The sequence below is a fragment of the Natator depressus genome, chromosome 2, assembly GCF_965152275.1.
Source record: "Natator depressus isolate rNatDep1 chromosome 2, rNatDep2.hap1, whole genome shotgun sequence".
Classification (NCBI taxonomy): Eukaryota; Metazoa; Chordata; order Testudines; family Cheloniidae; genus Natator; species Natator depressus.
In genome coordinates, this window is record NC_134235.1 from 197,460,261 (window position 1) to 197,486,832 (window position 26,572).

At 41.4% G+C, this 26,572-nt stretch overlaps 1 protein-coding gene across 1 annotated transcript in view; it reads right to left on the bottom strand.

The window, feature by feature from the left end:
• The window catches only part of KCNH8 (potassium voltage-gated channel subfamily H member 8), a 382,295-nt gene that overhangs the window by 193,891 nt on the left and 161,832 nt on the right, over positions 1-26,572 (bottom strand). Inside the window, exon 4 of the mRNA XM_074945675.1 lies at positions 2,302-2,429. Coding sequence (XP_074801776.1) covers positions 2,302-2,429 — 128 coding nt within the window. The remainder of the gene's footprint in view (positions 1-2,301; positions 2,430-26,572) is intronic.

Sequence of the window (26,572 nt, forward strand, 5' to 3'; positions counted from 1 at the left end):
GTGCCCTTATGCATGCGAAAGTTTCACAGCCACTGGGAATCATCCCAGACCTGCAACATTATGCGGTCCCACCAGTCTGTCTTTGTTTCCCGGCCCAGAATCAGCATCCCACTGCAGAAGCCTGCCCCATTGCCACCAGGATGGCCAAATTGCCGGAGCCCGTGCTTTGAGAGAAGTCTGTGTCCATGTCCTCATCACTCTTGTCACCGTGCTGCCATTGCCTCCTCTCCTGCTTTTGCAGGTTCTGCATATACTGCATGATAACGCACGAGGTGTTTACAATGCTCATAACTGCCACAGTGATCTGAGCGGGCTCCATGCTTGCTGTGGTATGGCGTCTGCAGGAGAGCAGGGTGCCAGAGGAAGCGGTGTTTGGTTGACCAGTCTGCTGCTAGGACACAACAGCTGAGCAGGCTGCACGCTTGCCGTGGTATGGCGAGACAAGAGCAGCTGAGCAGAGTTGCAGCGGAAGCGGCCCTGCAAGACCACCAGGAGAGCAGAGTGGCAGAGTAAGCGGTGGATGACAACAGTCATATAGAGGACCTGCGAGGTGGATTCATAGCATCGGAAGAGCAGTGGCAGTGGAAGCGGTGTGGCAGTGGAAGCGGTGGTTTGATGACGACGGTTAGCAGTCCTACTGTACAGTCTGCTGAAAGCAGTACGGTGCCTGCACGGAAAAAAGGCGCTAAACGATTGTCTGCCGTTGCTTTCACAGAGGGAGGGGCGACCGATGACGTGTACCCAAAACCACCAGCGACAATGTTTTTGCCCTATCAGGCATTAGGAGCTTAACCCAGAATTCCAATGGGTGGCAGAGACTGCGGGAACTTGGGACAGCTACCCACAGTGGAACGCTAGCCTCAGTACTGTGGATGCACGCCACTGACTTAATGCGCTTAGTGCATTAGTGTGGGGACACACAGAATCGACTGTATAAAATCGCCTTCTAAAATATCGCCTTCTATAAATTCGACCTAATTTTATAGTGTAGACATACCCTTAGGATCATGTACATTGGTTTAAGGGTTTAAACAAAGGTTTAATTGGCAGTCAGTCTTATTCACTGGGCTGAGGAGGCAGAGACCGAGCCCACGAGTCCTGCTTAATGGCAGCAGAGACTAAATGCGCTGATATGGCATCATGGAGTGTTGTGGGACAAGCATAACTAGTACTATTGCTTTAAGATTCCCAGAAAGACTATTCTCTCTAAGATTCTAAATACTCACCTGTTTGGAGGTGGGGAAACAAAGGAGTCCCTCATATGGGGTTAAAGTTCAAAAGGTGTCGGAGACTTGGGTCCAAAGCCTCAGCTGGAGTAAATAAGCATCAGTGTCAATGGTGTGATGCTGGTCTACTGCAGCTGAGGATCTGGCTCTTGAGGTTCTGAGTACCACTTTGGCAAACGGCTGTCACAGTGCAGCATATAGACATGCTTTGGGATTGACTGATAGGAAGGAGATTGTAGATATTTAGGGCATCATGGTAACAATTAGCTATTTTATTTACTGGTTAAAATTTATATTAAAAAAAGCCTAAGGGCTTTCCCCAGAACTTAGTTATTTTATTTTGTGCCTTCTGGGAGGGGGAGTCAGGAGTATAACAATAGAAGGCTGATGCTGAACAAAACTGACAAAGTTAAAAAAAATACAACATCCACAGAGTATTCTATTAACTTACTTGTCAGTTACTGTTACTTTGAGATAAACACCAGGATTTTCTTAATACAGAGAAAGTTCTACTGCAATTAAATTACAAGCACATCAGGTTATGTACTGCACCAAGTTTGATACATTCAAATCAAATGTTTTCTCAGAGAAATCGCCTTCTCGATTTCTTGTAACATGTAGGTTTTTATTACTTTAATCTATTCATGGATCGTCTAGCAAAAGGTATTAAAAGCAATTATATAGGGAAAACTGGAAGCTAAAATTAAGTTTTGAGAAATTTCATAAGGCCTTTTCCTTTGATAAAAATATCTGTACTTATAATCTGACTAAACACCCTGTCCTGGTTCATAAACTGCAAATGAAATACCACAGCCAAAGCTATCTACCTGCTGCTCTGCACTGCACTGGCATATACTTTAATCTTCTTGCTATGACAACACTGTGATTAGGGATTTCTCTTATGTATGTGCTGATCTTTTTCAGTGTATTCGTTAAAAGAAACTGCAAATATGTATGTCAAAGAAAACGAAAAATAATTAGTAAAGCTAGTGAATGCATCTGCTGCTCTTTCAGCAGCAAGGGAACATATGTGCCAAAAAGAGGAGGGAAAATGAAACATATGCATTACACCTACATTATTAATTTTTAATTTGTTCTTTTCTCTTCTTTGCAGGTGTCCGGAGATATGATAAAGGACAGCTCTACTCCGTCTCCGAGCTGAATCAAAATGTGAACCTGCTCTTCCTCTTCCTTTGCATTTTTCTGTAGAATAAAAGTGAGAGCCCATTAAACAACAGCTGGTGTCACTTTAACCTGCGAGAGCTGAACTACTGACATTTTAGAGTTTGATACAAATAAGAATACATGTAAGTGTTGTATACCTCAAAATATCCCCATTTCAGAGGAAAGGGAAGCAAGACCCACTTTCCTATAAAAAGGAAAATGCCTTTGCTCAAATGAAAACCAATTCATTATAACTCATGGCTTCAGACATAGGAAAATACAGATTTTTTCTCCCTTTTCGTTTTCAGAAAATAAATTGCAACTGATCACTGACAAAAGGCAACAGTGTCTGGGATTAATCACCACTTCATCAAAATTCCATCAACTACTTTTTGTTTAAAAAAAGAAAAAATGTTGGAAATGTAAAGTTAGAATTCCCCCTGTTGAGGTGTAATAAAAAACAAAAGATGAAAAAGAAAACCAACCCCCGCCGTAACTAATTAGATTTCCACAATGACAATATATGCTTGTCAGCAAGTGTGATTGTTACGAATGTCCCATTCTCGTTTCCATGTCTTTAGAATTGTACTTTCCCTATCACATAGTCATCACTTGATGCATTCTTTAATGGACAAAAAATCCATTAAGGACAAGGATCAAACATTGTTTTTGGAAATGTCTGTGATTCCTCCCACCCACCCCCCTTCAGATATATGCAACTGTCAATTATATAAGCAAATTCAGGTCTCACTTATAACGTAGCAAGTTAAGAGTATCTCCACTGAAGTCAGTGGAATTACCTTGGATTGATGCTGGAGTAAAGGAGAGCAGAGTTTGCCCCATATTCTACAAAATGTCAAGAACAACAGTACCACCACAATTGAGAAAAGGAATTGTGGGAGTATAGGAAGAATCTGTCTGTCAAGAAAGTCTAATTAAAATCAATGCAGAATGTACAGTTGAGAATGTACAGCCAGAAATTAATACCCAAAAGCTGCGCATCTTGAAGTCTGCCCAGGAGAAGTTAGGAAGCCTTGATATCTACAGAACTGATGTGAAGCATAATATGCAGAATGAGACCATTAATGAGACAATGTGGAGTGAGCCAACCTCCCCGTCCTCTTACTGAAGAATGTTACATTTAACTCATGCAACAGAGCCAACCAAAAAGGAGTGTATTTATACTTCAGCTAAAAAAAAAAAAAAAAAAAAAAACAGAAAGCTGTTGCACCCACTGAATAGCCAGGTAATTATACCTCTGTACCCCATACCCATCCTTGCCCTTTTGCCTTTGTGGCATGTTCACATATCAGTTATGGCCACCATTTAGACTCCAAACGTATGGATTATTAAGCAGATCTGAACAAAGTTACATATGAGTAATGTAACTGAGTAAAATGTTTGTAGGACCAGGTGACTGGATTGTAAACTGTTCAATTGTATTATCCTGACTTTTAAGGGAGATGAGCAGCTGTACAAACATCAATAGGAGCTCCTGGTAGTCAGCACCTCTGAAAGTCAGACCATATGTGTTTCCTAATGTGAACCTAAGATTTGGTAGCAAACCTTTGTTGTCAGAGTTCAAACCCCATTCTGGTCACAGTTTGGTACTATCATCCATTCCTTAGTGAACACTTTTTCACATAAAATAATCCACAACATAATTTAGCCCAAATGGCAGTCTCTTCTCAGCAAAGCCAAGGTTATAACAGTGAGATATGTTGCAAGGCAAGACTGATGCATATGAACTTTTGAACACACCAACAGCACCACTAACCTCGGTGTTCACCTTCACATGTAGTTCTTTTTCCTTGTCATCACTAAGGCTTTGTCTACACTAGCATTTCTCTCGATAAAACTTCTGTCAATCAGGGGTGTGGAAAAACACACCCCTGACCAACATAAGTTTCACCAACAAAAGCAGCGGTTTGGAGGGCCGCTCATTGGGGGTGGTTTAATTATGCTGACGTAGGCATAATCTCCCGTCGGCATAGAGCAGCTGCACAGGAGACCTTACCGTGGCGCAGTTGCAGTGGCACAGCTGTACCGCTGCAAGCTCTGTAGTGTAGACACAGCCAAAGGCTCCGATTCAGCAAAATACATAAACACGTTTCATTTTAAGCATTCATTTAAGTCTGTTTTACTTCATTTGGCTGAACACTCAGCATGTGATTAAGTGCTTTGCTAAACAGGCATGCATTTTAGCATGTGCTTCAGTACTTTGCTGAATCAGGGCCCAACTGCTGCTCTAGTGTGAGAGCACTTGTGATTTCTGTGGAATTTTTTCAAAACTTATTTTAGGTTTGTTCTACTCTTTTTCTTTCCAGAATCTTCATCCCTCTCCAATTCTAGCATCTCTTTCAGTGCTTCATTATCAGAGTCAGGCTCTATAGCTTGGTGTGGCAGTTAGAATTACAAAGTTTGCATATTTGTGTAGCTTTCCCACAGCACTTGACTCCAGTCAGAGCCTGATGATTCCATTATTTGTTAGAGACTGTATCAGTAGGAGTACTAGCAGCAGAAGTCCCAGTGATCACTAGGAGGAGGGAAAAGGAATGTAGAACACATTTGGGAAAAATACTACAGAAATGAGACAGAAAATTCCCATTCTAGAGTAGAAGTTAGTGATGACAATGAAAAGGATCTGCTTGTGAAAAAAGAAGAGCTAAGTTAATGAGGCTGTTGGTCCATTTAAACCATCACTTGTAACATATATACTGGATGAGGGAAGTTTCTGAAATCTCCTTTTTTTCCCCCGTGAACTTGCATATGCAACCACTGAAGGAGTCAATCCTGATTTCCTTCTCAGCTTCCTTGTTCACTGATTGTGTTTTTGAAATCTCTGTATATTTTTTTAATGAAGTATTGCAACTCCTGATCATTTCCTATTGTACCAGGTCTGCAAATCACTCCTTAGAACAAAGTAATTTGCTTCATAATTTTTAAAATACAGAGTTGGTTACTACCCAGTTTTCAAAAAATTACAAAAAATGCACAGAAAACTTCCTTTCTACATGGCCGGTCTTGGAATAAAAAGCAGCATAATAAACCCTATTGAAATACTCAGACCCTTAAAAGTACTCCTTTTATTTTTATCCTGTGTTTAAAATTGAAAGGATTTCTCATCTCCCCATGTACTGTGACAGATTAACGGTCCAAAAAAAGCTCCATTTTTGGGCTGAAAATCTGTTCAGATGCCCCTTCCTGTGTGATAAAAAACCTAAAAAATAGCACTTAGAAAGGATGTTTTCCAGTTTAGTTTTCACTCCACCTCTTCACCTGTGACAGAAGCGATCATTCATTTTTCATCTCTTCATGCTGCCCCCTACACTGTTTCTTTTATACATGGTCATCTACAGAATCATATGTATTAAGACTGAAAATTATGTCACAAGAAACATAAGATTTGGTAAGAATGGTAAATCTTAATATTAGGCCTGTGGCACTGCCTGCTAATAAGCTGCCAAATATAAAGTAAAGGCATGATCCTGCATCCTTTCTGCCAAAGTTGACAGTGGAAAAAGTGTATGCCTGATCAAGCCCCAAATGTCTTCCACATTTGTTACTCCCACTGAAAGTTAATGGCTTTTGGGTGCCTAAATTCCCTTTTGTACCTTTGAAAATCTCCCCTATTCATAAATCAGAAGACAGATTCATTGGCATGCTCCAGTGGCTTTATGCTGCTCTCGCAATGTAAAAGAACCATAAGCTCAGCTTATATGGCTGACTGAGCCATACATTGCATCATCAGAGTAGGGCAAAGCAGCCAGTGCATAGCAGTGGATATGGTACAGAACACTTTATTTGTTTATAATATTCTTATTCCCTAAATGAAGTGTGACTCTTAAAAATCTGAACTGTAAAATGAAATGTTTATTCATCAAGTGAGAGATAAAAGTTATACCACTGATTCAATATTGACCTCACGTGGTGGTTACAGCCATAATGTCTCTTTATAACACTGCTTTCACTTCCTCTGCTAATTAAACATTATCCACCAACTGGATGTGTTACTTAGAAATCCCTGAAGTTTCCCGAACAAGAACCTTCTCTTCTCACGAGGATCCCCCAGAGTCCCTTGCATGGCATCATGTTCCTGGTCTAGTCATGGGTAATTATTACAGAAGCTGTCATGCGTGCGTGTGTGTGTACACATGCGCATGTGTGTGAGAGAAGATTAATACCCAGCCTTTGTACAGTATTTTTCATTCATAGTACACAGAAAAATCCTGAAGATTTATGTTTGATGTAAATAATCACATGAGCAGCATTTCAATATATAATAGTAGTCTAGACATACACTTCAACCAAATAAACTCATAAGAGGCTGCTTTAGAGACCGAAAGAAGAACCCTTATTTATATAGAACAAAATGCAGGGTGGAGTACAAAAAGGAACAAAGAGAGGACCCATTCAGTGTGTGCACACACATGAGAAATCTAAAAGCATAGGTAAATAAAACTAATTATCTTAAAAATAACCGTACTTGCCTATATCAAGTATATTCCAATGATTATTTAATAATTTTTTATTTAGGTCACATACTGTCACATTGATGTAGCAGCCACAAAGTCAGAAACCAGAAAAACAGCAAGTGCATACAACCATCCCTTTTAATCACTAGGAAAATGATTTATTTCACAACTTAGAAATGACAGTGGGAGCAGAGGGAGAAGATACATAAAATTTTTAGGGTCTAATCCTACAAACATTTAAATGATTAGGTAAGTTACTCTTGGGAGTAACCCCGCTGTCTTCAGCAGAATCACTTATGTGAGTAAACTTACTCAAGTGCGTAAGTGCCTACAGCACAGGGCCCATAAAAAGAAGTTATGCAACTCTTTTTAGTCAATGGGCCACTTTATCATAAGTAGGGCCCTACCAAATTCATGGTCCATTTTGGTCAATTTCAGAGTCATAGGATATAAAAAATCATAAATTTAATGATTTCAGCTATTTAAATCTGAAATTTTATAGTGTTGTAATTGTAGAAGTCCTGACCCAAAAAGGAGTTGGGGGGGTCACAAGGTTATTGAGGGGGGTTGTGGTACTCCTACCCTTACTTCTGCGCTGCTGCTGGCAGCGGCACTGCAGGCAGAGCTGGGCAGCTGGAGAGTGGCAGCTGCTGGCCGGGAGCCCAGCTCTGAAGGCAGAGCCACCACCAGCAGCAGCGCAGAAGGAAGGATGGTATGGTATGCTATTGTCACCCTTACTTCTGCACTGCTGCCTGCAGAGCTGGGCCCTCAGTCAGCAGCTGCCATCTCCAGCTGCCCAGCTCTGAAGGCAGCAGCGCAGAACTAAGGGTGGCATTGTATGATATTGCCATCCTTACTTCTGTGCTGTTGCTGGCGGGATGCTGCCTTCAGAGCTGGGTGCCCGGTTAACAGCCACTGCTGGCCGGGTGCTTGGCTCTGAAGGCAGTGCAGCAGTAAGGATGGCAATACCGCAACCCCCTTAAAATAACCTTGTGACCCCCCTGTAATTCCCTTTTGGGTCAGGACCTCCAATTTGAGAAACACTGGTCTCCTCCATGAAATCTGTATAGTATAGGGTTAAAGCACCCAAAAGACCAGATTTCACTGGGGGGAGACCAGATTTCACGGTCCAGGACATGTTTTTCATGGCCACGAATTTGGTATGGCCCTAATCAGAAGGAAAAACCTTATGGACTCTACCACAATGGGCAACACCTCAGTCCTCCATTTCTTGGGTTTCAAAGTGTCTAATTCTGCAGACCACAAGGAAGAGCTCTGACAACAAGTGATGGACTACAGCTTGACAATTATTGGCTTATAATGGATATTCAAACTGCAAAGCCCATTTGCTGGCAAACCCCTATTTTAAATTATTGTATATTAATGGCCAAGTCTGGTGTCAATGACATGGGACTATTTTTTTTCAGCCCTTGTGAGTGTGAGCAAGCAGGGAGAAGGAATAAATAGGGTTCTGTGGTTTGGCACCCATCCCTACGGCCAGGCACAGCTGCAGCATAGGACTGCTGCCTCCTAGTACACTATGTAGTGCAAACCAGTTTAAAAAGTCATAATACCAGTGGAACAGGTTGGCAGCAGGGAGGAGAGATGTTTTATCCTCCTAAAGTGTGGTAGTATGTGCACACTCCCTCAAACTCTGGGGAGCTCCTGGGTTGGTGCAGCTCTGACGTGGGCCTGTGTCTTAAAACCATGATGTAAAAATCTTAAATGAATTGAACTATACCACAGAATCTCAATGGACACAAATTCTGTGCTTGAACAATAAGAGCACAGCAGTAGGAATATACTATCGACCACCTGACCAGGATGGTGACAGTGATGGTGAAACGCTCAGAGAGATTAGAGAGGCTACAAAGGCAGAAAATGCAATAATAATGGGGGATTTCAACTATCCTCATATTGACTGGGTATACGTGGCCTCAGGGAGGGATGCAGAGATAACATTTCTAGACACCATCAAGACTGCTTCTTGGAGCAGCTTGTCTTGGACTCCACAAGGCAAGAAGCAATTCTTGACTTAGTTCTTAGTGGAGCACAGGATCTGGCCCAAGAGGTGAATATAGCTGAACTGCTCAGCAATAGCAACCATAATATAATTAAATTTAACATCCTTGTAGGAGGAAAAGACAAAGAAACTTAAACAAGGGGAACTACACAAAAATAAGGAAGCTAGTTAAACAGATTAAAAGGAACAGTCACAAGAGTGAAAAGTTTGCAAATTGCACGGAAACTTTAAAAAAACCCCATAATAGAGGCTCAAACTAAATGTATACCCCAAATAATACATAGAAAAAGAACCAAAAAATGCCACAATGGTTAAACAGCAGAGTAAAAGAAGCAGTTAGAGACAAAAAGACATCCTTTCAAATAAAATAATAAAAAAGGTACATCTGAAGTAGGGAGCTTGCCAAACAGTCATTGGGGCCACTGTACAATCAAGGTGCTAACAGAATACTAAAGGAAGATAAGGCCATTGTGGAGAAACTAAATGAATTTTTTGTATTGGTCTTCACTGTAGAGGATAAGATGGAGATCCCCATACTTGAGCCATTATTTTTAGGTGAGATATCTGAAGCATTGCCCCAGATGGAAGTGTCTACAGAGGAGGTTTGGAACAAATTGATAAACTAAAGAAGAAGTTGTCATCAGGACCAGATGATATTCACTCAAGAGTTCTGAAGGAACTCACATAAGAAATTGCAGAATAACTAACTAGTATGTAACCTGTCTCTTAAAACAGCCTCTGTACCAGATGACTGAAGGCAGCTAATGTAACACCTATTTTTAAAAAAGGCTCCAAAGGAAATCTCAGCAATTACAGGCCAGTAAGCCTAACTTAAGTACCAGCCAAACTGGTTAAAACTATATCAAAAACAGAATAATCAGACTCTCAGATGAACACGATTTGTTGGGAAAAAGTCAACATGGCTTTTGTAAGGGAAATCATGCCTCACCAATCTATTAGAATTGTTTAAGGGAGTCAACAAGCACGTGGACAAGGACGATCCAGTTGACAGTGTACTTGGACTTTAAGAAAGCTTTTGACAAGGTCCCACAGAAAAGTCTTTTAAGCAAAGTAAGCGGGGCTAAGAGGGAAGGTCCTCTCATGGATCAGTAACTGGTTAAAACATAGGAAACAAAAGGATAGGAATAAATTATCAGTTTTCACAAAAGACAGAGGTAAATGAAAAGGTCTCCCAGGGAAATGTACTGGGACCACTGCTGTTCAACATATTCATAAATGATCTGGAAAAAGGGATGAACAGTGAGGTGGCAAAATTTGCAGACGATACAAAATTACTCAAAATAGTTAGAATACTCAAAATTACTCAAAATACTCAGAAACTCTCTCTGCTGCCTCCTGACTGCCAGAGCCTTTCCCTATGACAGGGAGACAGCAGGAAACTACGCGGCTAAAAACTGCCGTGCAGACTTGGAAGACCCTGATTGGGCATGGAAAGAGCCATGTAGGGTATATACCCTAATGTTCAGGCATATAGGGAACTCTACTCTCCTAAGGAGTACCTCACTGTCTACAACGTTATTTATACCCATGCCAGTGGGGCATGCAGCGTCAGTACTCTACTCACCGCCATAAGTATAGACCTACTCTTAGAGATACCATAGAGCAAGAACCAAATGAGTTAACTGGAATACTACTTTTGGCTCCCCTTTGTAAGTTCTCTTATTAATCACAATACAATGGGGCATTATGACTTTGCTTGCCTGCATCACTGATGCCTAATGGAGAGAGAAACAGACAGGAGAAAAAAACATGATTTAAAAATGGCAATAGTGCCTGCTTCCCTAACTACATGTACTTTTAAGCAATTTTTCCTGATAGAAGCCAGTTCAAGTTTTGCATGCATTATTCATGCAAATCATTAATGAATTAGGACCTGGGAGTGCGGAGCATTTGTCTTACCATTTTCATGTTCACCACTTTATGAATTTCTTTTCTTTTACTATTCTCTTGGGGCATCAGATAGCTTAATAGGTTAGTTTAACTGAGGTTCTTTTTATTTAAAAAAAAATCTATACAGTAAAGTTAGTTAGCCAAAATACAAGGCAATTTTCAAGTAGTCAAATAATAGCTAAGCAAAGACTGTCTAAAGGACAAATTCTGCCGTTGGATGCATGAGTAAGGTTCCCAATAAAGTAAATGAGAGCTGGGTGGGTCAGACTGGGCCCTTTGTTCCATGGTTGAGGAGGATCCCATAGTGTAGAACTAGTGTCGTTCTGCTCAAGGAGTGGCTGGATGTGTTGATTGTGTGTGGCATCTTCTATTATGTGATAGGGAAGTCCTGCAAACACCTCAATGCTAACCCAAAGAGGGTGGGAAGGAATAGGGAATAAACACACCAATGGGACGGTGAGTACAGGACCTAGGGTTCCACATCTGGATGGACCCTTCCATCACCACCAAAAAACAGTGAGAGGGACATGCAAGTGGCCCACATAGGCTCTCTAGTGCTTTATGACTGAGCCCTGGTCTACACTACAGGGTTAGGTCGAATTTAGCAGTGTTAGGTCAATTTAAAAATGACTGCGTCACACAACCAACCCAGTTCTGTCAACCTAAATGGCTCTTAAAATTGACTTCTGTACTTCTTTCCAATGAGGGGAGTAGTGCTAAAATTGACCTTGCTGGGTCGAATTTGGGGTAGTGCGGACGCAAATCGACTGTATTGGCCTCCAGCAGCTATCCCAGAGTACTCCATTGTGACCGATCTGGACAGAACTGTGAACTCCGATGCACTAGCCACGTACACAGGAAAAGCCCCGGGAACTTTTGAATTTCATTTCCTGTTTGGTCAGTGTAGCGAACTCAGCAGCACTGGTGACCATGCAGTCCCCCCAGAATTGTAGAGCGAAAAAAACCATGACGATATGTTTTCTGAGCTCATGCAGTCCTCCCGCACTGATAGGGCACAGCTTAATTCATGGAGGCATTCAGTGGCAGAGGCCAGGGAAGAATTAAGTGAGCGTGAAGAGTGGAGGCAGGACGTGATGCTGAGGCTAATGGGGGAGCAAATGGACATGATGAAGTGTCTGTTGGAGCTGCAGGAAAGCCAACAAGAGCACAAACCCCTGCTGCATCCACTGTATGACTGCCTAACCTCCTCCCCATGTTCCATAGCCTCCTCATCCAGACACCCAAGAATGTGGCGGGAGGTGGGGGGGGGAGGCTCTGGGCACTCAGCCACTCCACTCCAGAGGATGGCCCAAGCAACAGAAGGCTGTCATTCAAACAGTTTGATTTTTAGTGTGACTACAATAAGCAATGTGGCCTTGTCTTTCCCTCCTCCCCCACCCCACCTGGACTATCTTGTCCGTTAACTCACTTTTTAAAAAAATTAATAAAGAAAGAATGCATGGTTTCAAAACAATAGTTAATTTATTTCGAAGAGGGAGGGTGGCTGACTTACTGGGAATTAAAATCAACAAAGGGGGTGGGTTTGCAGCTAGGAGGAACACATACAACTGTCACGCCGAAGCCTGGCCAGTCATAAAACTGGTTTTCAAAGCTTCTCTGATGCGCAGCGCACTTTGTTGTGCTCTTCTAGTCACCCTGCTGTCTGGCTGCTCAAAATCGGACGCCAGGCGATTTGCCTCAACCTCTCACCCCATCATAAACATCTCCTCCTTACTCTCACAGATATTATGGAGCACACAGCAAGCAGGAATAACAATGTGAATGTTGGTTGCGCTAAGGTCTGACCTAGTCAGCAAACAGCGCCAGCGAGCTTTTAAACATCCAAAGGCGCATTCTACCACCATTCTGCACTTGCCCAGCCTATAGTTGAACTGCTCCTTACTGCTGTCCAGGCTTCATGAGCCATGGGAGCAAGGGGTAGGCTGGGGTAGGTGCGACCACACGGTGCCACTGGCTGGGAGAGCAGCCTGAGGCAGAAGCCTCCAGCTCGCATGATATTCCAGGCAGGACTGAATCTCCAAGAGATGAAACTTAAAGAAGAGAATGACCTTGAGTCTCTGGCTCCCATTCGGTGCTCTAAGAGGAGAATAGCCATGTCTGTCCAGGCACCCCGATCAACCTCACAGAGGTCTGCCAGGAACACCCAGGACACTTATGATGGCTATCAGTCCTACTCCACCATCTGCCGCGAAGGCAAGGAGCTGCTGCTGTGTAGCAATGCAGTACCGCATCTGCCAGCAGCACCCAGGAGATGTACAGTGACGGTGAGCTGAGTGGGCTCCATGCTTGCCATGGTATGGCATCTGCATAGGTAACCCAGGAAAAAAGGTGCAAACCGATTGTCTGCTGTTGCTTTCACAGAGGAAGGAAGGGAGGGGGGCCTGATGACATGTACCCAAAACCACCCATGACAATGTTTTTGCCCCATCAGGTATTGGGAGCTTAACCCAGAATTCCAATGGGCAGCGAAGACTGCGGGAACTGTGGGATAGCTACCCACAGTGCACCACTCTGTAAGTTAATGCTCACCACAGTAGTGAGGATGCACTCTACCAACTTAATGTGCTTAGTGTGGACATACACAATCGACTGTATAAAATTGGTTTCTAAAAATCGACTTCTATAAAATCGACCTAATTTTGTAGTGTAGACATACCCACAGATGGGATGGAGAACAATTCTGGACCTGTGCATTTGTCTAGTGCCTGCCCCAGTTATTCAGGCCAAATGCTGGGATGTAGATGTTAGCCTGTCAAATGCCAGCTATATGTTAATTCATAAAAAATTCTTCATGAGCTACACAAATTGAAGATGTATATTCCCGTTTCCCTTACACTTATCCAGGTCAATTTATTTGTCAAAAGTCCTCTCCCAACTTTTCATCTGGATTGTTGTTTCTTAACAGCTTTTTCAATCAAAATTGTATATATCTTAGAAATTTAACTTTTTGTTCCAGCTTTGTCCTGGGTCAATTGTTCAAAGATGGTTAAAATTCTAGATAGAGCCACTTTGTATCCCAACTTCACAATAAAATGTTTGACTTGTAAATACTGAAACTACAGAATCTTTATACAAAATTTACATTACTACATATCTCTTGGTATGATTTCACATCAGGACCCAGGAACAGCTGTCCAAATTGAGTAATCTTAGCCCTTATTCAGAACCAATAGTCACTTTGATATTTCCGAGGGATACATTTCCAGTTATTATTGAACGTGTTTCTTTTTACCCAAACAATTACTAGCAATAGCTATATCTGGCCTTCACTCTTGTTCGAGTTTTACCCAGTGTGTGAATAATCTATTGATAACCCAATTGATCACGTCTTTTAATTGTGATGCATAATAATAAGCCAAATTAAGGAAAGCTAGCCCACCCCAATTTCCACGCTTATACAGAACTTTAAAACTCACCCTTTGTCTTTTATGTTTCCATATGAATGTTAATAGAACATCCTGCCACGTTTTTAATGTCATGTCAGGGACAGAAACAGGGATGCATTGAAACAAAAACAACAATTTTGGGAGGACATTCATCTTTACTGAGGCCAAGAAGTTTCCTCTGAGTCCTATTATTTTACTGCACATTACCCTTCAATCTGCCTGTACATTTTTTATATTTTTTACAATTTTCCACAATATTTATTCCTACCTATTTTAAAGATTCATTTGCATGTTTAAATGTATGTAGCTGACAACACTTTGCTTTGACCCTTTCAGGAATATTAATGCCTAAAGTTCAGATTTATCATAGTTTATTTTCAAGCCTGAAAGTGAAAGTAAAATTGAGCTCTTACCGGGGCGGGGCCTCTGGTGGAAGGGGCAGGGCTGGGGGTCAGCAACCCCCAACCAGCCCATCTGCGCTACCTGGCCTGCGCTGCTGGGGCTCCAGCAGCGATTTAAAGGGCCCGGGGCTCCGGCTGTCGTTGCCCCTTTTGCGCCCCTTAGCCCCCATCGGCAGCCCTGCAGGTAGGGACCCGGAAGGGCTGCCAATGGGGGTCGCACAAGGGGCAGCGACGTTAAAACGGCATACCACAATGTTAAAGCAGGGTCCTTAAAGTGCTGCCCCAGCCGTGCTTTAAAGTCAGCGGTAAGGGCCGGTACCAGTGGCCACTTTTTACCAGTATGCCGTTCTGGCCTGTACCGCCTTACTTTCACCCCAGGGTAATTTCACACTTCTCAAATTCTATTTATAAGTTCAGGATTTGGATGGTTCAAAGCATACAAAATATGGAAAAAGTTAGCAAATGTTTCAGAAATCTGTACGGAGCAACTTACTAAATCTCCCTTTTTAGTTCTAATCAGAGGGATGGCTGATTTTCCTGTTTCTTTTTTTAACTTTATGGCTAAAAGCCTATCAGGCTTATTGCCCTTTTCATACTATTTTTTACATCTATCTAAGTGTCTGCACATCTTACCTGTTTTTAAATAGGTTAATCTTCCCTCTCATCTCATTTATTTTCTTATACACTTTTAGATCCTGTAGATCAACGTCTACCTTTCCAAACACAAAGTTAGTTAAACAACTCTTTCCTTCAAGAGCTCTCATCTTTTTCATGTACAATGCTTTATTTATAAAGATATTCCTCATTACCACCTTTCCAGCATCTCAGAAAACACTTATGGATCCCTTCCTTCATTTTCTTGTGTATATTTCTGAAAAAATTTCTTCCAGGTCTTGAATTCTAAGGGAGTCATACAACAAAGCTCTATTCAACTGCCAGGCCCTTTGTTTTTCCACTGAGTATGAATCTTTTTTTCTGACCTATGCAGAGGCATGATCAGACCAAGTTATAATTCAGATTATCTTTTTTAGACCAAATTAGCCATGGTCATAGAAACAAAAATCATGTCAATCTGAAATAAGATCCACGAGTAGCAGAACAACATGTATAGTCCCTGACATCTAGATTCATCTCCCACCAGACATCAACCAGATCCTCATTTTCTACATGATGCACCAAATTTACACTTTCTCCTCCTAAATGCCCTCTGTGTATATTGCATTGATTCAAGATAGGATTAAACACCTCATTAAAAATCGCCCTAAGAATAATATTCCCTTCCCTAAAATCTCCTAAATCCCCAAAAAACTGATAAAAAAATAAGATTCTCCTTGATTGGGAGCATATACACTAGCTAAGGTGAAAAATTTACCTTTCAAAAATATCCTTTAATTAAAATATATCTGCCCTCTGTATCTATGAATTTTGCTGAAACAACAAAAAGGAAGTGTTTAGCAAACAGTATTGCCATCCCTCTTCTATTAGATTGCCCTGGAGAGAGATATGGCAGCTGTGTCCAAGCAGCACTGAGATATTTATTATCATGTTCCTTCAAGTGTTTCCTGTACCTAGATTAGACTAGGAAAATCCTTTTTCAGTGAACAAAGTATCCTTTTCTTTTTTGTTGGATTGTTCATCCCCTTAACATTACCAGTCATGACATTAATAAACTCACCCATGAGGACTAAGTCTGCTCTCACCCAGTATATTACCCATCGTTAAAAATAGTCAGACAGCTTCTTCCCACCCCCACTAGAAAGTTGTCAGGTCTCTATTACATTTGCACCTCCTCTTTAAATAAGACATTTAAGATACAGCTCACGTCACACACAGAGTAATTTTAAAACTCCCACATATGTTGCTTTTCCTTTAACACCTATATTGTTGTATCCTGATCCCGAGTCTCATTTACCATAGATTTTTAAATTCTGAGCCCTGACTTTTAAATTAATAAACAATATTAAAACATAATATTTAACATCTGTTTTTGTTCTCTTATCCCCTCACTCCCCATACATTCCACCATTGTCACATGTCCCTTTTAGCCTAGGCTCCCCTTACTTTCTTCACAGGCATGTTCGTTCTCTGCTGCAGGGGCGGGTTTCTTCTTTCTTTTTATATCTATATAATCACACTTTAAGAATCAAGCCTTGTCTAATCTCAAACTATCTTTAGAACATCCAGAAATATTAAAATATACCATCTTTAAATTCATTTATTGTTAAAATTTTCCACCATAGGTGAAACTTCTCCAATTTTGTGCCTAATACCTACACCACAGGAGCGATCATTTTTGAAAAGGTAACAGGCTTTTTTGTGTGGTGGTGGGGGGAGAGAATGGTTTAGCTCTCCAGAAAGTAAATTTGCTTTGTACTGATTGTCGTCCCTCCATGACAGGGAAAGAGAAGGGCTTTGCAGCAGCTGTTCCTTCCCCACTCTGAACCCTAGGGTACAGATGTGGGGACCTGCATGAAAGACCCCCTAAGCTTATTCTTAGGTTAAACGCTGCCACCACCAAAGTGTTACACAAAGAACAGGGGAAGTGCCCACTTGGAAACATCTTCCCCCCCCCCCAAGCACTACACCCCCTTTCCTGGGGAAGACTTGATAAAAATCCTCACCAGTTTGCATAGGTGAACACAGACCCAAACCCTTGGATCTTAAGAACAATGAAAAAGCAATCAGGTTCTTAAAAGAAGAATTTTAATTAAAGAAAAAGTAAAAGAATCATCTCTGTAAGATCAGGATGGTAAATATCTCACAGGGTAATCAGATTCAAAACATAGAGAATCCCTCTAGGCAAAACCTTAAGTTACAAAAAGACACAAAAACAGAAATATACATTCCATTCAGCACAACTTATTTTATCAGCCATTTAAACAAAACAGAATCTAACGCATATCTAACTAGATTGCTTACTGACTTTTTACAGGAGTTCTGACCTGCATTCGTGCTCTGGTCCTGGCAAAAGCATCACACAGTCAGAGAGAACCCTTTGTTCTCCTCCTCCCCCCCCCCAGCTTTGAAAGTATCTTGTCTCCTCATTGGTCATTTTGGTCAGAGGTTATCTTAGCTTCTTAACCCTTTACAGGTGAAAAGGTTTTTCCTCTGGCCAGGAGGAATTTAAAGGTGTTTACCCTTCCCTTTATATTTATGACAGCAGTGATACACACTTCACTGCATCATTCACCAGACCATCCTGTGGGGTAAGTTGTCTGGGGACTTAAAAAAACAATGGGTATTGTAATGAGATTAGTGAAGTACTTAGACTCAACCTCTAGCTTGCAACATGGTCTTTTAAAGCTCTTTTACAAGACATTTCAGCCAAATACAGTGACTTGTTGAAGCACAATGCTCACTGGTTAAGTAGGGGGCATGTGTTAGAGAGGTTTAGTATGCTTCAAAAAGAAATGCTAGAATTTTTTTCAAACCACAAGACCAGCAAGACTTGCGAGTTCCTGGAATTTATCTTATAGGTAGCTTCTCTGAGCAATATTACTGGTCACTTGAATTCCCTAATTGCAGCTGCAAGGCTGTTCAAGCAGAGTTGAGGATCTGTTTGAAAAAGTATGCGTCTTTCAGAGGAATCTTGAAATCTTTCAAACAAACAGACTTAACAGGAATAATGTAACACTTTCCCACATTGTGTGTTGTTGCTTCAGATGAAACTTTGATAAAAACTATGCAAGAATTCCTAAACATTCTGATCAAAACTTTTAAAACGTGATTTGAGAATTTTAGAATTCCAGGGATTTGCTTTTCTTTGTTTGCGAAATATTTGTTGTTTCTACCAATGGCCCTTGCCCTTCTGAAGCAAAGAATATTTTTGACTCAGTTAATGAAGGTGTCTTTCAATTAGAAATTGTAAGGCTCCAGAGCTCAGACGTCTTGAAGGCAAAATTCAGAGATGTGGAACACTGATTTCTGGACTCAATATGCTGACCAGTTTCAGAATAGCCATAATATAGCCATCTATCTTTTAATGATGTTCGGATCAACATATGTCTGTAAAACTGGGTTTTCTACCATGAACGTTATAAAAAACCAAAACTCCAATCACCTGGCAGATGAGCATCTTCAGTGCATGTGTCATGCCCTGACCTTCTGCAAACCACTCTTCACAAAGCTTGCCAGAGATTGTGAGTGTTACCTCTCCCATTAGAGACTGCCACAAACACAAGGTAATAACTTTGATTTATAAACTTTGTTAAAAGATAGAAGTACTAATACTTATGTTGCAATCAAGGTCTTTATTTATTGGTAGCTGAAGATTTGGGTTTGGATTTTTTTTTGGTCAGCCTTCTGTGCTAATGGCCCACCTCTTGTCATAAAATTTTGAAATTGGCCCATGGATAGATCTAATTGTGTAACACTGATATAAATCATAACAATAAACTATGCTATACCCATAAGTATACTGTATCCACACAGAGTAAATCATCTGGATGCTATACATCTCAGCTTCCATTTAACTAGATCCCTTTATCATTATAACCTAATAGATTATATTCATTATTTCTTGTAGTATCTTAGCCTATACACTCATCTTGTTCTTCTGGATCTGGACTGTTTCTTCTACTCTCATGTCTGTCCTGTTGTTGTGATTATGCATCTTCTTGAGATGTTCAGGCTCTCTTAGATCTCATGGATACCTAGTGATTTCTTGGTGACCTGTAGGACTGATGCCTATGATCTCATTCAAATTATTCTTGAATGGATTTGCCTATTCCCAGGTCCATAAGTACCAGCTTCCCTTCTTCTGTATCTCAGACAGACACACCTCTGTCATTACATTTAAATCACAGTCTAAATGGGAACCCCATTTGTATTTTATACTGTTTTCTCTAGGAATAGAGGTCACCTGGCATTGCTCTCTTTGCTTGCTAAGGATTGAGATTGCCAGATTTAGGAAAATTTGTATGGTGTGGTTAAAAATCATCAGTGTTTCACCTCTCTTCCTCATTGCCCTCTGTATTTTATTCTTGTCTTGATAGCAGTGAAGATAGACAATCACACCCATTGGTCAGGAGCTTTCTGGGGGCTTGGAGAAAAGGGATCTGCGAGCCCTCTCTGTATGAATGAGATCTTTATTGCCCAGTCTTAGTGTGTCATGGAAAATATCGTCCAATGTGTCCAGCAGATTTCTTCCTTCAGTCTCCTCTGGAATACCTTTAAAGCTTCTGTTATTCATATGTTCTCTATATTCCACATCCTCCAGATTTAATTCTTTTTCTCCCCAATTATTTGGATTAGGTCATCTAGATTAGTAATGCTCATTTAATTCTGTTTCCACATCTGATTTTTCCCATTAATCCTTTTATACTTTTAATGAAAGCCTGGAACTCTTCCCCCATCTCCTATTAATCTTTCTGATTTCTACGAGCATGTCATTCAAGTCAGCCTTAATGATGGGTGCTTCTCCATCAGCCTCCATACTTTGCTGGAGTGGGAGTTACTCTCTTTCATGGCCAGGGGAACAGATTTTTGTATTGGAGGATTTATTTCCTTTTTCAGACATCTAAATCTCCTTATCTTTTCTCCTTGCTTGTTGTGCTTTTCTAAAGATGGCGGCTACCATACTCCTTTGTTTGTCTGACCTTTCCAAAATGGCAGCTGTTACACTTCCTCCCCCAGACACAATAGTAAAAAACCCCACCCACACCTCATTTCACTCACCCACTGTCTCTTTGCAGGATAACGAGGGTCCTGTTCAACATCTCCATGCTAGAAGAGTAATTTTTTGCAGGGAGAACACGTAACTTGATAGTGGAGGAGCACCTGACCGCCCCATGCATCGCCTCTGCTGCCCAACCACCAGCCCTTTGCATGCTCCCCTCTTTGCTGCCTCCTTCCCCAGCTCCTCTCCTCACCTTACCCCTGCACCCCCCGCCCCAGCTCCGCTGCTCCTCCATAAACCCTGGTGGGGAACATCCCTCTCCCTAGGCTGTGTGGAGAACCAACCCCTGGCGGGAACACTCAGCACACCTGCAGGCTGGCTGGTGGGCTCCTTCCTCCCTCACTGCCTCTGGCTGAGCTGGTGCCCCAAGAAAGCCCAAGATCTTTCTGCACAGGGCATTGCCCAGGAGGAGCCTAGTCCTGAGTGTGCCATAGCCGCCGGGAGCCTGGCGCAGCACCAGCACAGGAGAGCAAAAAATGGTGGAAGGAAAGATAGTAAGGAAGGTACAGAATAGTCAGCCATATTTTATATTAAGATTCCATTTATAAAATGTTTTATAAAGGGCTAGTATAATGTTCATTATAACATGAGTAGAAGATTTATATTTGGTTATCAGATCATCAGTAGAAGGTACTATGTTTATAAGCCATGATAATAAGCAAAATACTGGCCTGTTGGGTGCTACAGCAATTGATTAACCATTCATTAAAACACCTATTAATCCTTTAAGGGCAATTAGTCTTCCCCCTTAGTATAAATATTGATAAACCCTCAATTTTCATTGAAAGGGAAAGAAGGCTGTAGTGGAGAATATATCGATGTAATACAAATCTTTTTTTGCATAGGAATATCCCATATTTTATAAAAAGTAAACGCAATCGTGACCATTGGAGAGCATACCTGCTGCTTAATTATAGCCACCATCATTGAAACATGTCATATATTTTATACATATGCACATTAAAGAAGGAGAAACCTGATGTGATCCTGCTTGTGCGTGAATGACAGACGAGAGATAGTATCACTGTGGACGTGCTGCAGAGCTCTGGGGGGACGCCATTCTGATAGTCTCTGAGCGTGGATTACGATCTTTCTATCAAACTCAGCCAAGTCATTACAGAACTATTGACATGATGGTGAATCCAAAAAAGATTTACCTACCCTATAACCCCTTTCTTTTTACTGTATCTTATAAAAATACTTAAATAAGAAGCTAAATTCTCTGTCACACATGGCACATTCAAACTGCAATAAGGATTTATTTTTTAATTGGACTAATTTTGCACCCAAAATTGATTGCTTACTTTGTCATTCCAAATTGTGTCTGAGTAGCATGTAGCTAGAGGCTCAGAGCAAGCAGGGGAAAGCAGCAGCAGAATCTATTGCTGCTGGTGGTACTTGGAAAAGGAAAAAGTTCATATACACATTGGTAGAGGAGATGCAGCGTCTCTGTGGACATTTTGTAGTGTTGATTTTGTGACCCTTTTTGCTCCAGTATTAGAAAAAACCCACACAAAATGCCAACAGGGGAAAATAAAACCTCTCATAGGTAGATATAGATGATACAGATTAGGGCTGTCAAGATATTTTAAAAATTAATCACATCATTAATCACACTGTTAAACAATAATAGAAGATCATTTAAATATTTTTGGATATTTTCTACATTTTCTCACATTTTACAAATATTTGCACTGTAAAAAACAAAAGAAATAGTATTTTTAATTCACCTAATACAGGTACTATGGTGCAATCGCTATCATGAAAGTTGAACTTACAAAGGTAGAATTATGTACAAAAATAATTGCATTCAAAAATAAAACAATATAAAACTTTAGAGCCTACAAGCCCACTCAGTCCTACTTCTTGTTCAGCCAATCGCTCAGAGGAGCTCAAATGTTTACATTTGCAGGAGATAAGGCTGCCCACTTCTTGTTCACAATGTCACCTGAAAGTGAGAACAGGTGTTCTCATGACACCATTGTAGCCGGTGTCGCAAGATATTTACATGTCAGATGCGCTAAAGATTCATATGTCCCTTCATGCTACAACTACCATTCTAGAGGTCATGCATCCATGATGATGATGGGTTCTGCTAGATAACAATCCAGAGCAGTGCGGGCTGATAACATGTTCATTTTCTTAATCTGAGTCAGATGCCACCAGCAGAAGGTTGATTTTCTTTTTAGTGGTTTGGGTTCTGTAGTTTCCACATCAGAGTGTTGCTCTTTTAAGACTTCTGAAAGCATGCTGCACACCTCATCCCTCTCAGATTTTGGAAGGCACTTCAGATTCTTAAATCTTCAGTCGAGTGCTGTTGCTATCTTTAGAAATCTCATATTGGTACCGTCTTTGCATTTTGTCAAATCCACAGCTAAAGTGTTCTTAAAATGAACATGTGTTGAGTCATCATCAAAGACTACTAATACATTAAACGTATGGCAGAATGTAGGTAAAACAGAGCCAGAGACATACAATTCTACCTCAAGGAGTTCAGTCACAAATTTAATTAACGCATTTTTGTATACGAGCATCATCAGCATGGAAGTATGTCCTCTGCAATGGTGGCCGAAGCATGAAGGGGCATACGAATGTCTAGCACATCTGGCAGGTAAATACCGTGCAATGCCAGCTACACAAGTCCCGTGTGAACGCCTGTTCTCACTTTCTGGTGACATTGTAAATAAGAAGTGGGCAGCATTATCTCCTGTAAATGTAAACAACCTTGTTTGTTTTAGCGATTGGCTGAAGGAAAAGTAAGACTGAGTGGACTTGTAGGCTCTAAAGTTGTGCATTGTTTTGTTTTGAGTGCAGTTATGAAATAAAAAAAATCTACATTTGTAAGTTGCACTTTCCCAATAAAGAGATTGCACTACAGTACTTGTATGTGGTGAATTGAAAAATACTGTTTCTTTTGTCTGTCATTTTTACTATGCAAATATTTGTAATAAAAATAATGTAAAGTAAGCACTGCACACTTTTGTATTCTGTGTTGTAATAGAAATCAATATATTTGAAAACGTAGAAAAACATCCAAAATATTTAATAAATTTTAATCAGTATTCTATTAACAGTGCAATTAAAACTGCGATTAATCGTGATTAAATTTTTTTAATCACGATTCATTTTTGAGTTAATCACGTGTAAACTACGATTAATCACCAGCCCTCGCATAGATATATATAAAACCCATTAAGTTGACAGTATCCCTTAAATTGCTTGTAAAACCAAAGTTGAGATCCAGGAATAAGAATCAGTTTTGGAGAATAGATTGATTTTAAATTATTGTGCCTTCCTGATGTTTTTCTCAGGCTGTACTTTGAAAAGGTACACAATCTCCCATAATGAGGTAAGCTGTTCTCACTTCAAGATAATATCAAACGCAGAGCTGGACAGAAGTGTTTTGTTTGGGAAGCTGTATGTTACCATTTACACTGTGTTTAGTGAGGTACCTCACTGTGGGCCAAATTCTGCTCTCAGTTATGTTGTCGTGAATTTGGAGCAAGGACATTTACTTAAGTGAACTTAGTCTTGGCATGAGCTGTTACAGACCAGAATCTGGCCTAAATTTACAGCTAGTTTACCACTCATGTTTTGGTCTGTTTGTTATGTGACCTTTCTTTTCTGAGACTATTTGTATATCCTTCAATGAACTCTCGTCCCTGTGAGATGGTAAAGTCTTTTATTTGGTACTTATCCATAGGTCATGAGCAAAAGGAGGCAGTTTCAAGGAAGTTATTGTTCACACCTTTTCTAAGAATCCTCAGATCTTAGTTAACCCTGGTGGTCATATTTCACTACTTCTGTTCCATTTCACAGCTTCTGTTTAAATCTGGGAAACCTTCCATTGGTGTTGGATCAGGGCCTAGAGCTTTTATATAATGTATATTAGTGTAGTATCTAAGGACCTAATCAATTCCCACTGAAGTATGAAGGAGTTTGTAAGGTAGTGTACTCACCACCTTTAGTACCCCCTTGTGTTAGGGCATGATACTGCAAAGGGTCCTCATCTCCAACATCTCCTGCAGGCTGTCTGCCTCTCACCTCCAGCCAAGTAATCTAAAGTTCAGTACCCTTCCAGGGTTAGTAAAGGTCCAACCGAAAGTCCAAGCTAAATGACCAAAATAACTCTTCCACCCCTCTGGGGCTCCACTGAAGTGTTCTTAGTCGCCTTCATCAGGGCTTCTCCACACAGAAGCCTAATTTGTTTCTTCAGATTTCCTTCTCTGTTGCTTGCTGGAGGATCTGTACTGGGCCTCCCTCCCAGGAGCCTAACCCGCTCCTGTGGTTGGGCTACTAGGGGAACACAGGCCCATTCTCTACTCTGTGTCCTGGCCCAGGGACCCTGTATGAAGCACTGCTTCTTCAGACTGCTTCTGTTTCCCTGGGCGGCTTCCTATCTCCAAGCCCCGCTGTGCTGCTTCCCCATAGCCTGTGCTCAACACAGCCTCCCCTTGGTTCTCATGCCTCTGGCTTCTTCCTTCTATGCTGAACTAATTAGTTTTCTGGCCCTCTCAGGCTCCACTCAAATGCTTTTACTATCCTTTCCTCGGGTCCTCCTCCACAAGAGCCTATCCTGCTCCTGCAGAGTTCTTCTTTTGTAGTTTCTTATCTTTGCAGGTTTTCCCTCCCTTCCCCAGGAACTCTGGCAGCTTCCCCATGGGATCTCCTCAGCCCTTGTAGGATCTAGCTCATGGCTCCCGCCCACAGGAGCTTTACTCTGTGGGTTCTCCTACTTGCAGGAGAGTCCTGCCTTCTCTGCAGTCTCCCCACACCAGCGCATACTTGTATAGTCTTTTCCTAACCCATTCACAGGTAAGGTCACTAATGAGCCTTCAGTTGCCAAATCACCATCAGCTTCGGGCTGGCTGCTAGGTTTCAGGAAAGGCTGAGCTTGGCTTGCATTAAAAGGCCAGACAGCCTGTGACAGAGTTTTTCCATTCTTCAGTGGGAGCTGGATCAGGCCCCAGGTACTAATGTCAACTAATAGTCTGTCCTCCAAAGCGTCAGGAATTTTCTCCCTGGCTCAGAACCACAAAAGGGAGAAGCATTGTGATGCTGACCCTAATTTATAGGCACCTAGAAAAATCACTGGAACAACACTGCAATCCACAAAACTGGAGTTAGGCACCTAAGCTCCCTATGTCACCCCTGGGGAGAAATAGATGCCTTAGAATGTGATCCACAAAGCCATCCCACTAGGTGAGGAGCTGCCGAACCTAGACAATGAAAGACGATTAGCAGAGGGGTATATTCTAAGCACCCCCCACTCACAGAGTTTGGTGCCTAAGTCTCAGCCGCAGAGAGGCAACTATTTCTAAGAGTAATCCATGAACAGGGAGATGCTCCTCTAAATTACTTGCAACACCTGACCCAGTAGATGTGCTGAGAGGCCACCTAACACCACATTAAACAGCCAAGGAGGAAGAAGGGTAGGAAGTCCTCTTTATAACCTTAAGCCCCAAGGTTAGAGCGCTCACCCAAGATGTGGGAGATCCCCAGTTCAAATACCCCTAGGCCTGATGAGATGAGATCCACCGCCTCTTAAGGGAGTGCCCTAACCACTCACTGTAGAATCACTCACTATTTCTCTGGCCCTACAAATATTTAATTATATTTAATACTTATTACAGTGGAACAACTTGCTGCATGCTGAAGGGCTAGAAGAGACACTGGCCTACCGGACTCCCCATGTGGAAGATGGGCGATTTCTAGCATGTTTAATGAGTAGGTAGGAACTTCTATTGTTTTTGTATGTTCTCTCTGTATGGCTATTATCTTAAAAATAAATGCACTGTGCTGACCAAGTGCAGTGTGGTAACTGCTGGCCATTGCACTACTCCTTGTCCTTGAAGAGAAAATAAGGCACAGGAGCTGGCCATTAGGCAGACTGGCTTGCTGGGGATATCACAATGTATGAACATAAGAACGGCCATCTAACCTAGTATCCAGTCTTCTGCCAGTGGCCAATGCCAGGTGCCCCACAGGGAATGAACAGAACAGGTAATCATCAAATGATCCACCCCCCTCATCGCCCATTCCTAGCTTCTGGCAAACAGAGGCTAGGGACACCATCCCTGCTCATCCTGGCTTATAGCCATTGATGGACCTATCCTCCATGAATTTATCTAGTTCTTTTTTAAACCCTGTTATAGTCTTGATCTTCACAACATCCTCTAGCAAAGAGTTCCGGACTGACTGTGCATTGTGAAAAAATACTTCCTTTTGTTTTAAACGTGCTGCCTGTTTCATTTGGTGACCCCTAGTTCTTGTGTTATGAGAATGAGT